Source organism: Anomaloglossus baeobatrachus, chromosome 2, assembly GCF_048569485.1.
Source record: "Anomaloglossus baeobatrachus isolate aAnoBae1 chromosome 2, aAnoBae1.hap1, whole genome shotgun sequence".
In the NCBI taxonomy this organism is placed as follows: domain Eukaryota; kingdom Metazoa; phylum Chordata; class Amphibia; order Anura; family Aromobatidae; genus Anomaloglossus; species Anomaloglossus baeobatrachus.
In genome coordinates this window covers 28,772,616-28,788,851 of record NC_134354.1, presented here as the reverse complement: position 1 = coordinate 28,788,851, position 16,236 = coordinate 28,772,616, and the positions used below count along the sequence as shown (strand labels likewise).

The 16,236-nt window shown below is 51.8% G+C and overlaps 1 protein-coding gene across 1 annotated transcript in view; it reads left to right on the top strand.

The window, feature by feature from the left end:
• The window catches only part of UMODL1 (uromodulin like 1), a 120,181-nt gene that overhangs the window by 85,913 nt on the left and 18,032 nt on the right, over window positions 1-16,236 (top strand). The window contains exons 9-11 of the mRNA XM_075333298.1: window positions 155-267; window positions 411-597; window positions 15,831-15,971. Of these exons, the coding sequence (XP_075189413.1) occupies window positions 155-267; window positions 411-597; window positions 15,831-15,971 (441 nt within the window). The remainder of the gene's footprint in view (window positions 1-154; window positions 268-410; window positions 598-15,830; window positions 15,972-16,236) is intronic.

Genomic DNA, 16,236 nt, shown 5'->3' with positions numbered 1-16,236 from the left:
CTCCTATGTACAAGAATATAACTACTATAATACTGCCACTACGTACAGGAATACAAGTACTATACTGCTGCTATAATCTCAGCTCCTGCTCTGGTGGACCCAGTTTAGGAACTTGTGTCACATAGTTGATGACCATTTTCATTCTTTCTTCTAGAGGCGCATATTCTAAATGCAACACTGAAGATTGAGAATTGGAACCTCACTGACTCTCTGCGGGACCCCAGCTCTCCTGAATACACGACCTTTCTTGAGAAGTTTATTTCAGAGGTGCAGGGACTTAGATCATTGCATTGCTCCTTCCTTATATTGTGTGTAATAAGCATGTGCACAATATCGGCTTAGGCACCTCCCCGTTGTGGTGGGTGCCTGTAGCCAAAAATGTAAAAGTGCTTCAATTTTTTTCCACTTAGGTAAAGAGTTCCCTATCCCATAAGGTTCCTCCGGGGCAGGTGTCTGTGGAGGTGGAGTCGCTGGGCGCAGGCAGTATCATCGTCTATTTTCGAATAATTGTCAATGACTCGGTCAATCTGACAGCAGCGTCCTTCTCAGCCTTCAGTGATGAGTTTCTCGTTAACCCAGGATCCATTGTTGTAACAGGTAATTGACAAACATATAACAAATAGTAATGAGCGAATACTAAAAAGCTCGGGTGCTCGAGGCTCGGGCCGAGCATCCCAAGATACTCGTGTACTCGGCCCGAGCAACGAGCCCAATGTTATCCTATGGGAGACCCGAGTATTTTTATGAAATGACCCCCGGCAGCATGTAGAAACCCTAAAAATGTCACAAAAGTCTCAGAAGAGTGCTCAAATGACATGGCAACAGCATGGGGAAGACCCCTTGAAGCATTTATCACTCAAAAGTCACAGCTGTGAACAATTTTGTCGGCGTTTTACGCCATTTTTACGGACTCACCAGAAAACCTTCAACAATGACACCAAAATGAATTTTCATGGCGGAAATGTTAAGGGCACATACCCAATAGTGAGATAGAGCTGGTGTATGTTACTTTTTGAGATTAATACATGAAAGATTTTACATGAAAACATTGTGTGGCACTCCGATGTCCCTGAGAAGAGACGTACATGAAGGCCTCTGAGTCTAATGTGCCCATTTTGAGGAAGTGAGTCTTTGTAGTATTTTCCTTTGCCAGGGCAGTCCAAAATTGTGAGGTTCACCAATGCCCCTGCATACAGACGTGCATGAGGGCCTGTAAACCTGAAGTGCCTATTGTAAGGAGGTGGGTCTATTGTAGTATAGCCCTTTGGCAGGGCATCCAAAAATTGGGAGGCTCCACGTTGTCCCTGGATAGAGACGTGCATGAGGGCCTGTAAACCTGAAGTGCCCATTGTAAGGAGGTGGGTGTATTGTAGTATAGCCCTTTGGCAGGGCAGCCAAAAATTGGGAGGCTCCACGTTGTCCCTGGATAGAGACGTGCATGAGGGCCTGTAAACCTGAAGTGCCCATTGTAAGGAAGTGGGTCTATTGTAGTATAGCCCTTTGGCAGGGCAGCCAAAAATTGGGAGGCTCCACGTTGTCCCTGGATAGAGACGTGCATGAGGGCCTGTAAACCTGAAGTGCCCATTGTAAGGAAGTGGGTCTATTGTAGTATAGCCCTTTGGCAGGGCAGCCAAAAATTGGGAGGCTCCACGTTGTCCCTGGATAGAGACGTGCATGAGGGCCTGTAAACCTGAAGTGCCTATTGTAAGGAAGTGGGTCTATTGTAGTATAGCCCTTTGGCAGGGCAGCCAAAAATTGGGAGGCTCCACGTTGTCCCTGGATAGAGACGTGCATGAGGGCCTGTAAACCTGAAGTGCCCATTGTAAGGAAGTGGGTCTATTGTAGTATAGCCCTTTGGCAGGGCAGCCAAAAATTGGGAGGCTCCACGTTGTCCCTGGATAGAGACCTGTTAGGTTCTTAGTGCGTCCGTGCTTGCATTTAAAAACCGCACGTGTGTGCCTGTCGGTGGCAGTGTACAGGTGCACTTGTGTGCGTTTTGCACAAACTTGGATATAATGCACAAGTCTAGGGAATACACATCAGCACAGCATTGCAAAATGCGCAAGGGCGTTGGCAACGAACAAGGAAGTGGACGTGATGGTGGTGCAGGCAGAGACCGAGGTCGTGTGCAAGCTCTAATTTCGCCACAACAAAGGGCCATATCTACTCGCTCGCACGTCCTGTCCCAAATTCTTGGGGACCGCAGCAGTACACCGCTCTTGAACCAAGACCAGTGTCAATAGGTTGTTAGTTGGATAGCGGATAATGCTTCCAGTCAGATTGGCACCACCACAAACACTCTGTCTTCCACACGGTCAAGTGTCAGTAGGCATGATACTGCACCGCACATTTCAGAACCTGATCCTCCTTCCTACCACCAGGCCGAGTACACGTCCACGGACACTCGGAAGAGCTGTTCACGTTTCCATTCACACATTCTGGCCTCTCGCCAGCTCCTGTTGAAGTGGGTCATGAGGAGATCGTATGTACAGATGCCCAAATATTTGAGCAGCCACGTTCTCACGAAGTTGGCAACGTGTCTCAACAAGGGGTGGACGATGATGAGACACAATTGTCAGGAAGTCAGGAGGAGGAGCAGGGTGCGGAAGAGGAAGACGACGTGGTGGATGATCCAGTAACTGACCCAACCTGGCAGGAGGATATGCAGAGCGAGGACAGCAGTGCACAGGGGGAGGGAGGCGTAGCATCCCAACAGGCAGTAAGAAGCAGCGTGGTGGCCCCAGTCAGAAGTCAGGCAACCATTCCCCGGAACAACAACACGACACAAGGTGCCTGTACAAATGTTAGGTCTTCCCGAGTCTGGCAGTTTTTTAAGTTGGCTCCAGATGATTCTAAAAAGGCCATTTGCAACACCTGCCGTGCCAGCATCAGCAGGGGTACCAAAACTAGCAGCCTGACCACCACCAGCATGATCAGGCACATGTCAGCCAAGCACCCGACTTTGTGGGATGTCCAACAGAGTCGAAGAGCAGTGCTTGCTGATGTCAAGCCTCCTCCGGCCCTGCACCAGCAGTTGCCCACGCAGAAATAACACCATCATCAAGCACGTCCTTGTCCCAGCGCAGCGTTCAGTTATCCATTCAGCAAACCTTTGAATGCAGGCGCAAATACACTGCCAACGCCCCACATGCCACACTTCTAAATGCTAACATTTCGCGACTGCTTGCGCTGGAAATGTTGCCTTTTAGGCTGGTGGAGACAGAAGCATTCCGCGACCTGATGGCGGTGTCGCGGGCGGAGGAGGGGACGCCGCGCTCTCCCACTGCTCGGGTCCGTCTGCCGCTGCGGCGGCTGCGGCCTGCTGCTGCTGCTGCTCGGTGGCTCGAGCGATGGGCCGGATCCCGGGGACTCGAGCGGCGCTCCTCGCCCGTGAGTGAAAGGGGATTGGTTTTTGGGATAGTTTATTGTCCGTGACGCCACCCACGGTTGTGGTGATTAAGTGGACACCACCGCTGCTCTTTCTGGGGAGCCCGGGAGTGATGGTATGGAGCAGCCAGTTGTTGGTTTGCCCCTCCGTGGGTAGGGGTTTTGGTGGTCCCGGGGCCCAGTGATGGGGTTGGTATGGTGGACAGGCGGGTATGGGGCCTGTGGAGGTGCAGGGGCGCAGGGGCAGCGCTGTGCCGCACGGCACGGAGGTACTCACTCAGCCAGTAAACACGACACAGTTCTCGGTAAACAAACGGCTGGTTGGACGGGTCCCTCGGACGGTTACGGTGCTAATGTTCCCTGCAGATAGCGGTGACGGTCTCTTCCCTGCACCCATGTAAAGTCTTTTGGTAGCGATGGGTTCCCACCGGTTACCCGCTCCCCGACCTGGACATGAGCCGGAGGAGCCCCTCTCTTGCCCGCAGTCGCTGGCCCTGGGAAACTGGTGCCTTGGCGGTGGCGGTGTCTCCCCTTAACGGTCGGACTGTTGCCTTCAATCGGGACTTGGTTGTTAGGAGACAGAGGTCCCCTTCACTGACGGATTTGGCAAATTATGGCGACTCCTAGCCTTGCCGGGGTCCGAAAGGCCCCTGCCCTGGTGCTGACTGTTCTTCGTATACTGCTCCGGTACCGCCGGGTCACCACCCGTCCGCGGTCCTTCCAGCAACCTCCAAGCAGTCCCCCTGCAGACTATCACCGCCGTCTGCTGACCTTGCTGTCTCAGTCCGGGGCACACACCCGGACCAACTTCAGGCTTTCTTAACTGTTCCTTTTCTGTCGCCACTCTTACTGTCCTCCTTTACCACTTCCTTCTACTTCACTCCCCTAGCTTGAACTTGCTTCTCACTCAAGCTCTGCCTGAGCTCACCTGCCTGGTTTTCCCGCCTCCAGGGCTGTGAACTCCTCGGTGGGCGGAGCCAACCGCCTGGCCCATTCCCTGGTGTGGACATCAGCCCCTGGAGGAAGGCAACAAGGATTTTAGGTTAGCCTAGGTGTACCTGCTGGGAATGTGGGGTGCATGTGATGTTGTGACCTGTGATCCTGGCTTGCCCAGGGCGTCACATTCCCCCTTAGCAAAACGCAGACCGTCCTCGGGCTGCCCGTCCAACACCGGTTTTATTTTCCTTTTGTTTTTCTGAAAAGATAAGAAAAATGGCAACATATATACAAGTAGAAAAACATCATCCCACATCGGGAGGTTCATGTCTTAAATGTTACGGTTTTTAACGGTTAACGGTTACGGTCTCAGCTCTCTCCCACCCAAGTAACCTGGCCGTGATGCTGCCCCTAAAACCCAGGCAGCACCCCTTGACCCCAGTCCTGAACCAGTTACCCGAGCGGGATCTGTCCTTCACCTCCAGAGGGTAGCCACCGATTCCTGTGGTGGCTGGGCCCCAGCCTGCTCTGCTGTGGGCCCTCCCTCCAACCTGCCTCTCCGGAGGCGGTAATTGCGGAAACGGTAACGGTAACACAACTTATTTACAAGCCACTAGCGTCTGTGGTTGCCCTGCAAGTTCACGGGCTTGTCCATAGAAAGTTCTCTATGCAACTAAGGGGTCCCCATGGGGACAACGGTGCCGGCAACAGCCGGTTTCCAATCACGGTAGACAATCAGGTAAATCTTCGGTTATTATTCTCATTGTTGCAAAACTTCTTCAAAACACACTTAAAACACACCTGTTTCTGGTCCCAACGGGGACAACTGCAGCGGGCCTCCGCTGACCTTGAGGCGGCTACCACCGCAGGGGGTCGGCCCACTCAGGGACCGAACGGTACATGGGGTTCTCCTTCCATCGGCAATTCAACCCCGAACCACTGACAGCCGTTAGGAACGGCGGCGGAAGCAACATACTTGGGACCTTTTCCTCCATCAGCGGCATTCTCTCCGGACCCCCGGCCGCGGCGCTGCTGTCCGTCTCCCACTCAATCAGGGCCGGTTCTGGGGTTTGGGTGGACTGATCGCGACGCGGCACGGCCGCAGCGGCCCCTTGCTCACGGGCCCCCACTACGGCAACCATTCTGCGCATCTCTGCCTTCCAGTCCATCAACTGCTGCAGGCTCTGCGCCCTCACCTTCAAGCAGAACCGACCCAACTCCCGCTCCAGCCACTCAGCGGTCCCGGCGGGGAGCTCTCCCGGGCCGCAGTCTTCAAAGGCTACTCCTCCTCTTTTTCCCCAGAGCTTGGATGCCCCGGTAGCGGGTATTCCCGCGCTCCAATTCGAGGACGCCGCCATTTCTCCATTCGCGTCCCCCTTAGCCTCTTTCCGGCCCCTCCTCTATTGGGGCGGGGTTTTGGCCTTCGCTCCTCTACTACTCGAGAAGACGCTCGAGCGGGAACTTTTCGCACCAAAGATGGTGACTTCTAAAATTTTCCGGCCGGATACCTCCGGCGGTCACAAGGCGCACCTCTACCCAACGGCAGAGCGGTAAGATCCTGTTTGTGACGCCAAGTTGTCGCGGGCGGAGGAGGGGACGCCGCGCTCTCCCACTGCTCGGGTCCGGCTGCCGCTGCGGCGGCTGCGGCCTGCTGCTGCTGCTCGGTGGCTCGAGCGATGGGCCGGATCCCGGGGACTCGAGCGGCGCTCCTCGCCCGTGAGTGAAAGGGGATTGGTTTTTGGGATAGTTTATTGTCCGTGACGCCACCCACGGTTGTGGTGATTAAGTGGACACCACCGCTGCTCTTTCTGGGGAGCCCGGGAGTGATGGTATGGAGCAGCCAGTTGTTGGTTTGCCCCTCCGTGGGTAGGGGTTTTGGTGGTCCCGGGGCCCAGTGATGGGGTTGGTATGGTGGACAGGCGGGTATGGGGCCTGTGGAGGTGCAGGGGCGCAGGGGCAGCGCTGTGCCGCACGGCACGGAGGTGTAATACTTTTGTATGTACTGAGGATTTCGATTGCGTTAGGGCAATGACAACCAGAGACGAGTTCTTGGTGCAAAGATGTTTATAATATGCAACCACGGTATGTACATAAACGGAACAAAAACACAGCAGAACATAAACACAAGAAATACCTTCCAGGGTCGGAGCGAAAGGGAATTCCCGGGACCACGCACCGGACTCCCCCAGGGAGACCACCAAGACCGAACCCCTATACAGGGACTGTCTGGCAATCACCCCAGAAGGCCTAAATGCGCAGCAGCCGGGACACAAAAGGGCAATAGGTATAGTCCAAAAATGTCCGTACGTGATGAGAGTCCAGAGTGGTTTATGGAAGAAACCGGGCAGAAGTACCGACCAAGGACGGCAGACGGAGTCCGGGCACAGCTAGATGAGACCAGGTGAAGTCCAGAGTCAGATTCGGTTGTTTCCAGAGGATTCAAATCACAATCAGGAACCAAGAGCAGCAGGGCAGGAGCACACAGGAAGCAGTATACTCAGGCACTGGACTAAGCTTAGGGGCGGCCTTTTAAACAGATGGACAGGAAGTAGGGCAACAGAACAGCAAAACTCCATGTTAACAAAGGGCAAGCTCTTTCAAAAGAAACCTGGAAATCCCGGAACTCTGACAGTACTCCCCCCCCCAGAAACTGCCTCAGGACGGATCAGGGCCTGGTTTGTCCGGGTACCGTCGATGAAACTGAGCAACCTTCCGGGGCGCTCGAATGTTACCCACAGGTTCCCAGGAATCGTCCTCGGGGGAGTACCCCTGCCAACGTACTAGATACTGAAGCCGATGGAGCCGGGAGTCAATAATGTCCTCAACCACGAACTGCTCCTGGCCGTCAACCATCACAGGCGGAGGAGGAGGCACGATACGACCATGAAACGTGTTAGGGGAGACAGGTTTGAGTAGAGAAACATGAAAGACCGGGTGTACCTTCAAATGGTGCGGCAACCTCAGCCGACAGGCCACAGGGCTCACGATCCCGGTGATCTTAAACGGACCGATGAATTTCTGCCCCAGCTTCTGCGAAGGAACACCCAATTTCAGATTTTTGGTGGATAACCACACCGAGTCCCCTACCTTATACATGGGTGCCTGTTTCCGGTGAGTGTCTGCCGACTTCTTGTAACGCTCCTGAGCCGAAGCCAAAGAGTCCTTCAAAACCTCCAGATTGTGTCGTAGCTCCGTCACTCTGTCCTCCACCGCTGGCACCGAAACCGCCACCGTTGACCTAGGCAAAACATTCGGATGGTAACCCAAGTTAGCGAAAAAGGGCGTTACCTTAGTGGAGCTGCTCTGAGTGTTGTTATATGAGAACTCCGCCAAAGGAAGCAGCTTCAACCAATCATCCTGCAGATGGCTGACATAACATCGTAGGTACTGCTCCAGGGTTTGATTAGTCCGTTCGGTTTGCCCATTTGTCTGAGGATGGTATGCAGAAGACAAACAGACATCAATACGGAGTGCCGAACAAAACCCCTTCCAGAATTTAGACGTGAACTGCACGCCCCGGTCAGAGATGATCTCATCTGGTACCCCATGCAATCGAAATACATTCTGGATAACCAAATCCACTGTCTCTGCGGCTGAGGGAAGACCGGTACATGGAATAAAGTGAGCAGCTTTGGTCAACCGATCCACCACCACTAAAATGGTATTGTTACAGCCTGAGACTGGCAATTCCACAATAAAATCCATTGAGATGGATCCCCAAGGGCGAGATGGAACGGGTAACGGTTGAAGGAGTCCCGTAGGAGCCACACGAGGGACCTTGCACCGGGCACAAACCACACATGAGTGGACATAGTCTTTCACATCCTTTAAACAGGTTGGCCACCAGAAAAAACGACTCAGAAATTCTTGCGTCTTCTGTACCCCCCTATGACCTGCCAACACGGAGTCATGGACCAATTTGAGAACCCGAAGTCTTACAGCCTCCGGGACATAAATACGTCGCTCTCTCAACCACACACCATTCCGAAGGACAAGAGTCACATCATTCGGGGGGGCAGCGAGAAATACGTCACCATCATAGGCCAGCTTGATGTCCTTCCACAAGTCCTGGATTACTCCAACGAAATTGGCATCAGATAACACGGTCTGAGACGGGGTTCCAGGCACGGAGTCCATGGCGTGGATTCGGGACAAGGCATCGGCTTTCCCATTACGTGAACCTGGACGGTATGTAACGATAAAATTGAACTGGTTAAGGAACAAGCTCCAACGGGCTTGCCGTGGAGACAGGCACCTGGCAGATTTAAGGAATTCCAGGTTACGATGGTCTGTGAGAACTACCACTTGCTGCGCTGCTCCCTGTAAGTGGTGTCTCCATTCCTTAAAAGCTGCAATAATCGCCAACAATTCCTTGTCCGCAATGTCATAGTTCCTTTCTGCAGGGGACAACCGGCGAGAAAAGAAAGCACACGGATGCAAGAGACTCTTGTCCCCAGTTCTTTGGGAAAGGATAGCCCCTAATGCATAATCGGAAGCGTCGACTTCCACAATGAAGGGGAGTGCGGGATTCGGGTGTATTAGTATTGGTGCTGAGGTAAAACAAACCTTGAGACGATTGAAAGCTTCCTGGGCCTGGGCGGACCACACAAACTTCTGTCCTTTCTTGGTTAACAGAGTGATAGGACGGACGATCTCTGAAAAGTTACGGATAAAGCGTCTGTAAAAGTTGGCAAAACCGACAAAGCGTTGTACCTCCTTGATGTTTCCTGGTTCCGGCCAGTCTAGAATTGCTTGTATCTTGCCAGACTCCATGTTCAGTCCCTGAGGAGAGATGACATATCCTAAGAATTGTATTTTTGAGCAATGGAATTCGCACTTCTCCAGTTTAATATACAGGTGGTTATCCCTCAGTCGGGTAAGTACTGTCTTGACGTGCTCCTGGTGTTCCTGTAGGGAATCAGAAAAGATCAATATATCATCCAGGTAAATCACCATGAATTGGTCCATTATATCCCTAAAAATATCGTTGACTAGGTGTTGGAAAGCCGCAGGAGCGTTACAAAGTCCAAAGGGCATCACTAGATACTCATAATGTCCATACCGACATCTGAACGCTGTTTTCCACTCGTCCCCGGGACGTATGCGGAGTAGATTATATGCCCCAAGGAGATCCAATTTAGTGAATATCTTTGCCTGTTGTACTCTCTCCAGTAGCTCAGGAATCAACGGTAACGGATACCAGTTCCGGATGGTTATCTTATTTAGTTCCCGGTAGTCGATACAAGGTCTCAGAGTCCCCTCTTTCTTTTTCACAAAAAAGATGGGTGCCCCTGCTGGTGAGGTAGAAGGGCGAATAAATCCCTTGACTAGACTTTCATCGATGTAATCTTTTAGTGCTTCTAACTCAGTTGCCGCCAACGGGTAGACATGACCAAACGGGATCTCTGCCCCTGGGAGTAAGTCTATGGGACAATCATACGGTCTATGCGGGGGAAGCCGATCTGCTTTTCTTTTGTCGCATATATCAGCGAAGTCATGATAAACCGGGGGTAGAACAGGTACCTGTACAGTGCCCTCCGCATTCGGTGTTACTGGAACTGGTACAGTTGGACTAATGGTCGGACCACTCTGCGGTGGGAAGGATATTTCTTTAGTCTCCCAATCGATGACTGGATTTGTAGATCACAGCCAAGGAATTCCTAAAATTATCGGAAAATGGGGAGAAGAAATTAACATGAAAACAAGGGTCTCCTGCTGACCTGGCTTCATCACACATTCTAGGGGTACTGTCTCCCGATCAACTGGTCCAGAAACTAATGGAGAACCGTCCACCGTCTCCATGGTAACCGGTGAGGATCTTTGTTGAGTCTGGATACCGTGTTTCCTGGCAAAAGAAGAGTCCATGAAATTTCCCCCTGCCCCAGAGTCTATCATAGCAGAAGTAGGAATTAACTGTCCCTCCCACCGTATCTGAATGGGAAGCGAGCAATGGGTGTATTTCCCTTCTGAGTCCTTAGGTGAAGTTGACATTACAGTCAAGGGAAATACAGCATCCAGGTGTCCACTTGCCTCAGAGATATCGGACTCTGCGTCCGTGTTGTCACACTCTGCCATGGCTGCCAATACCTTATTTGGGCGATTTGGACGCTTTGGGCAGTCAATCAGAAAATGGTCTGATTGACCGCAATAGAAACACAAACGCTCACGGAGCCGGTGTTCACGACGTTCGTTGGTCTCTCGTTTTGTAGAGAGTCCACTTGCATAGGAACATCCTCGGCCTCCCATGGCGTCTTGAGAGCGGGTTCTCTGGAAGGAAACGCAAAGTTGGTTACCCGGTTTACAGCTGCCCATTTTTCCTGTCTACGTTCCGTCAAGCGGGTATCGATACGCACACAGTGTTGGAGAAACAGTTCGAAATCCCCTGGAGATTCGGAACGAGCTAACTCGTCCTTGATGGTACCGGACAAACCCTTTCTGAAAACTGACAATAACGCATTGTTTCCCCAGTCGGTGTCTACCACTAACCTTTTGAACTCAGTGACGTATTCGACGACCGACCGCTTTCCCTGACGTAAGGAAAGGAGAGCCGATTCAGCGGTAGCACGGCGATTCGGATCATCAAACATTTGCGCCATTGCTGTTAAAAAGTCATCCAGGTGATTTAAACGGATATCACGATTCTCTATCATAGGATTAGCCCAAGCCAGCGCTCGGGAGGTTAACAACATGATTATACATAACACTTTTGACCGGTCGGAACGGTAATAATCAGCATGTACATCAAAAAACAGTATACACTGGTTAACAAACCCACGGAACTGACTACGATCACCACTGAAACGAAATAGGGGTAACCTAGGTATACCGGCAGCTGATACGGACGTAGCGAGGGCGGCTTCCTGAGCCTCCACTCTGGTTTGCAAATCCTGAATAGCCGGACCCAGTACCTGGTGATCATGGCCCAGCTGTACCTCCACATCTCTAAGCTTAGTTTGCACCGCCTCCATCTCCTGCTGTAATGAGTTAATCATGGAGAAGAGCTGATCTACTCGTGTCTCAGTCATTGCCCCAGCGAAATCCTTTTATTAGGCCTGAGTATAATGTAATACTTTTGTATGTACTGAGGATTTCGATTGCGTTAGGGCAATGACAACCAGAGACGAGTTCTTGGTGCAAAGATGTTTATAATATGCAACCACGGTATGTACATAAACGGAACAAAAACACAGCAGAACATAAACACAAGAAATACCTTCCAGGGTCGGAGCGAAAGGGAATTCCCGGGACCACGCACCGGACTCCCCCAGGGAGACCACCAAGACCGAACCCCTATACAGGGACTGTCAGGCAATCACCCCAGAAGGCCTAAATGCGCAGCAGCCGGGACACAAAAGGGCAATAGGTATAGTCCAAAAATGTCCGTACGTGATGAGAGTCCAGAGTGGTTTATGGAACGGAAGAAACCGGGCAGAAGTACCGACCAAGGACGGCAGACGGAGTCCGGGCACAGCTAGATGAGACCAGGTGAAGTCCAGAGTCAGATTCGGTTGTTTCCAGAGGATTCAAATCATAATCAGGAACCAAGACCAGCAGGGCAGGAGCACACAGGAAGCAGTATACTCAGGCACTGGACTAAGCTTAGGGGCGGCCTTTTAAACAGATGGACAAGAAGTAGGGCAACAGAACAGCAAAACTCCATGTTAACAAAGGGAAAGCTCTTTCAAAAGAAACCTGGAAATCCCGGAACTCTGACAGGAGGTACTCACTCGGCCAGTAAACACGACACAGTTCTCGGTAAACAAACGGTAAACTCCCCTAGCTTGAACTTGCTTCTCACTCAAGCTCTGCCTGAGCTCAACTGCCTGGTTCTTCCCGCCTCCAGGGCTGTGAACTCCTCGGTGGGCGGAGCCAACCGCCTGGCCCACCCCCTGGTGTGGACATCAGCCCCTGGAGGAAGGCAACAAGGATTTTAGGTTAGCCTAGGTGTACCTGCCGGGAATGTGGGGTGCATGTGATGTTGTGACCTGTGACCCCTGGCTTGCCCAGGGCGTCACAGCGGCAGCTGTCCCACGTTACTCGGTCCCCAGCCGCCACTATATCTCCCGGTGTGCCGTCCCCGCATTGCATAACCACGTGTCACAAAACATCACACGTGCCTTGAACAATGCTGTTTCAGCCAATGTCCACCTAACCACAGACACGTGGACAAGTGCTTGTGGGCAAGGCCGCTACATCTCGTTGACGGCACACTGGGTTAATGTTGTGGAAGCTGGGACCCAGTCTGAGCGAGGGACGGAACACGTCCTTCCCACACCAAGGTTTGCAGGCCCTACCTCAGTCAGGGTTTCACCTACACTCTACAGCTCCGGAATGTCATGCTCCTCAGCCTCCTCCTCCTCCTGCGCATCCTCATCCACTTTACCCTCCACACCAGTCCCAAGCTGGAAGCACTGCAGCACTGCCTCGGCGAAGCGGCAACAGGCTGTGCTGAAGCTAATCTGCATAGGTGACAAACCCCACAATGCAGAAGAGGTGTGGACAGCTCTGAAACAGCAGGCAGATCACTGGCTCACACCTCTGAACCTAAAGCCAGGAAAGGTCGTGTGTGACAATGGCCGGAACCTGGTGGCGGCTTTGAGGCGAGGCCAGCTGACACATGTTCCATGCGTGGCCCATGTGCTCAACCTCGTGGTTCAGCAGTTTCTAAAGTCATACCCAGAGCTGTCTGATCTGCTGGTAAAAGTTCGCCACCTGTCTGCACATTTTCGAAAGTCACCTACTGCTTCAGCCGGCCTTGCCGGCTTTCAGCGCCATTTGCATCTTCCGGCTCACAGACTGGTGTGTGATGTCCCCACGCGTTGGAATTCAACTCTGCACATGTTGGTCAGGATATGTGAGCAGAAGAGGGCAGTTGTTGAGTACCTGCATCACCTAAGCCATCGGGAAATGGGTCAAACTCCACACATAACACCTGAGGAGTGGAGATGGATGTCCAACCTATGTACCATCCGCCAAAACTTTGAGGACTTCACCAAGATGGTGAGCGGCGATGAGTTGGAGCAAGAAACAGTAGTGGGTGTGGGTGATAACACACAGCCCAGCCTCGTCTCATCACAACGTGCAGTGGAGGACTATGACGAGGAGGAGGATGAAGACATGGAGCAACTCTCCGGCCAAATTGAGGATATGACATGCAGTCATATCCTCGGTTCAGCGTGGCTGGCCAGAGGACAGGGTAAAGGAGGAGGAGGAGAAGGACAGCATGTTCAGTCATCGTGTTGGTCAGGATACTGAAGTGATGGCTGTTAAGAGTCTGGCGCACATGGCTGACTTTATGGTAAGCTGCCTGTCTCGTGACCCTCGCGTTAAGAACATCTTGGCCGACAATCATTACTGGTTGGTAACACTGTTAGACCCACGCTAAAAGGAGAACTTTATGTCTCTTATTCCCGAGGCGGAGATGTCTGGCAAAATGCAGCAGTTCCAGAAGGCCATATTCACGGAAGTAGGCAAAGCATTCCCCTCACAAAACGCTAGCGGCATAGGTCAGGAATCAGTGGACAACCAAGGCGTACAGCCGAGAGGGGCACAAGTCCAATCCGCCAGAGGTAGGGGAACAGTCTTTAAGATGTGGGACAGTTTTCTCAGCCCCTCACATACCACAGCCCCTGAGGTGCGGGGTAGTGCCACAATAAATTCTAAGTTTGCCCAGATGCTCAAGGAGTACCTTGCAGATCGAACAACTGTACTCCGACATTCCTCTGTGCCTTACAATTATTGGGTATCCAAGCTGGACACGTGGCATGAATTGGCTCTCTACGCCTTGGAAGTCCTGGCCTGCTCTGCCGCTAGCGTTTTGTCAGAGCGTGTTTTTAGAGCCGCAGGTGGAATCATTACAGATAAACGCACCCGCCTGTCAACTGAAAATGCTGACAGGCTGACTCTGATCAAGATGAACAAGGGTTGGATTGGGCCAGACTTCACCAGCAAATGACAGCGGAATTTAAAGTTTGTAATGGGAATTTGCCATGTACCTCCACTCACCCATGGGTACACACTTCTGGACTTTGGCTAATCGCTGGACTGCTCCTCCTTCTCCTCATGCGCCATCATGATGACCGTTACAATAGTTAGGCCGTTGTTTCAGGTATACCCCCAGTGGTAAATTTTTTCGCCCATTCTTTCAGAATGGGCATTACAACGACAGAAGACCCGCTCCTTTGCAATGGGAACAATGTTTTGAGGCCCTCATGCACGTCTCTATCCAGGGACAATGTGGAGCCTCCCAATTTTTGGCTGCCCTGCCAAAGGGCTATACTACAATAGACCCACTTCCTTACAATGGGCACTTCAGACCATATGCCGTATACTGAAGAGGTTACAGGAGTGGTGGGGAGGGGGTCCGTCTGTCAGTGCTCAGACCATATGCCGCAAACTGCAAAGGGTACAGGGGTGGGGGGTCCGCCTGTCAGAGCTCAGATCATACATTGCACACTGTAGAGGTTACAGGGGTGTGGGTCCACCTGTCAGTTCTCAGACCATATGCTGCACACTGCGGAGGATACAGGGGTGGGGGGTCCGCCTATTAGTGCTCAGCCCATAAACCGCACACTGCAGAGGCTACAGGGGTGAGGAGTCTGCCTGTCAGTGCTTAGACCGAATGCCGTACACTGCAGAGGTTACAGGGGATTGGGTTCTGCTGTCAGTGTTCATACCATAGGCCACAAACTGCATTACATTGCTCTGCATGGCTGTCATCCCAGAAGGAAGCCTCTTCTAATGATGATACACAAGAAAGCCACAAACAGTTTGTTGAAGACAAGCAGTCTAAGGACATGGATTACTGGAACCATCCTGTGGTCTGATGAGACCAAGAGAAATGTATTGGGATCAGATGGTGTTAGTGTGTGTAGTGGCAACCAGGTGAGGAGGACAAAGACAAATGTGTCCTGCCTACAGTCAGGCATGGTGGAGGAGGGTTATGGTTTCAGGCTCCATGAGTGCTGCCGGCTGTGGGGAGCTACATATGATTGAAGGAACATTGAATGTCAATATGTGCTGTGTTATACTGAAGCAGAGCAGGATCCCCTCCCTTCATATTCCAACATAACGACCCCAAACATCTCCAAGACGACCACTACCTCGCTAAAGAAACTGAGGGTAAAGATGCTGGACTGTCCGAGCGTCTCCAGACCTAAACCCTATGGGGCATCTGTGGGATCTCCTCAATTGGAAGGTGGAGGAGCGAAATTGCGAAATGGAAGAGGATCCAGCGGCTCCTGTGAGGCTTTAGTGACCTCCATGCCCAAGAAAGTTAAGGCCGAGCTGGAAAATAATGGTGGCCACACAAAATATTCACACTTTGGGCACAATTTTGCCATTTTCACTTAGGGATGTACTCACTTTTGTTGCCATCATTTTAGACATGCACAGGCCCCCTCTAGTGGTGACTTGTGTAATGACCTCCTGATACAGTATCATTGTATATAAAGGACCAGAACGCTGGGGAATAAAATAATTAACTTGTTCTATTCTCTTCTTTGCAGATTTAAATGAGTGCCTGACCCCTGCGGATAATGACTGCCACTTATACGCAGACTGCAAGAACCTGGAGGGATCATACACCTGCCAATGTCACCCGTCCTTTGTGGATAAAGACCCCAGCCGGCCTGGGAGGAACTGTGAGGGTGAGAGACCTCTCCTGGGCACTCGTATCAGGAAGAATCACCACTTTTCAACACAATTTTTTCTTCCTTTCTAAACACGTATAGAAATGTTGTGATATTTCTGTATAGTGGCCGGAGCTCCATTTTTCTCTCAAAGCACCAAAGCATAGTCTCTATCTCTTCCTGCAGCCACCACTAGAGGGAGCTGAGGAGTAATCAGTAACCTCCTAAGCTCCCCCTAGTGGCCAGATTGTAATTATTTTATTTTAGGGTCTACACAGGGGAT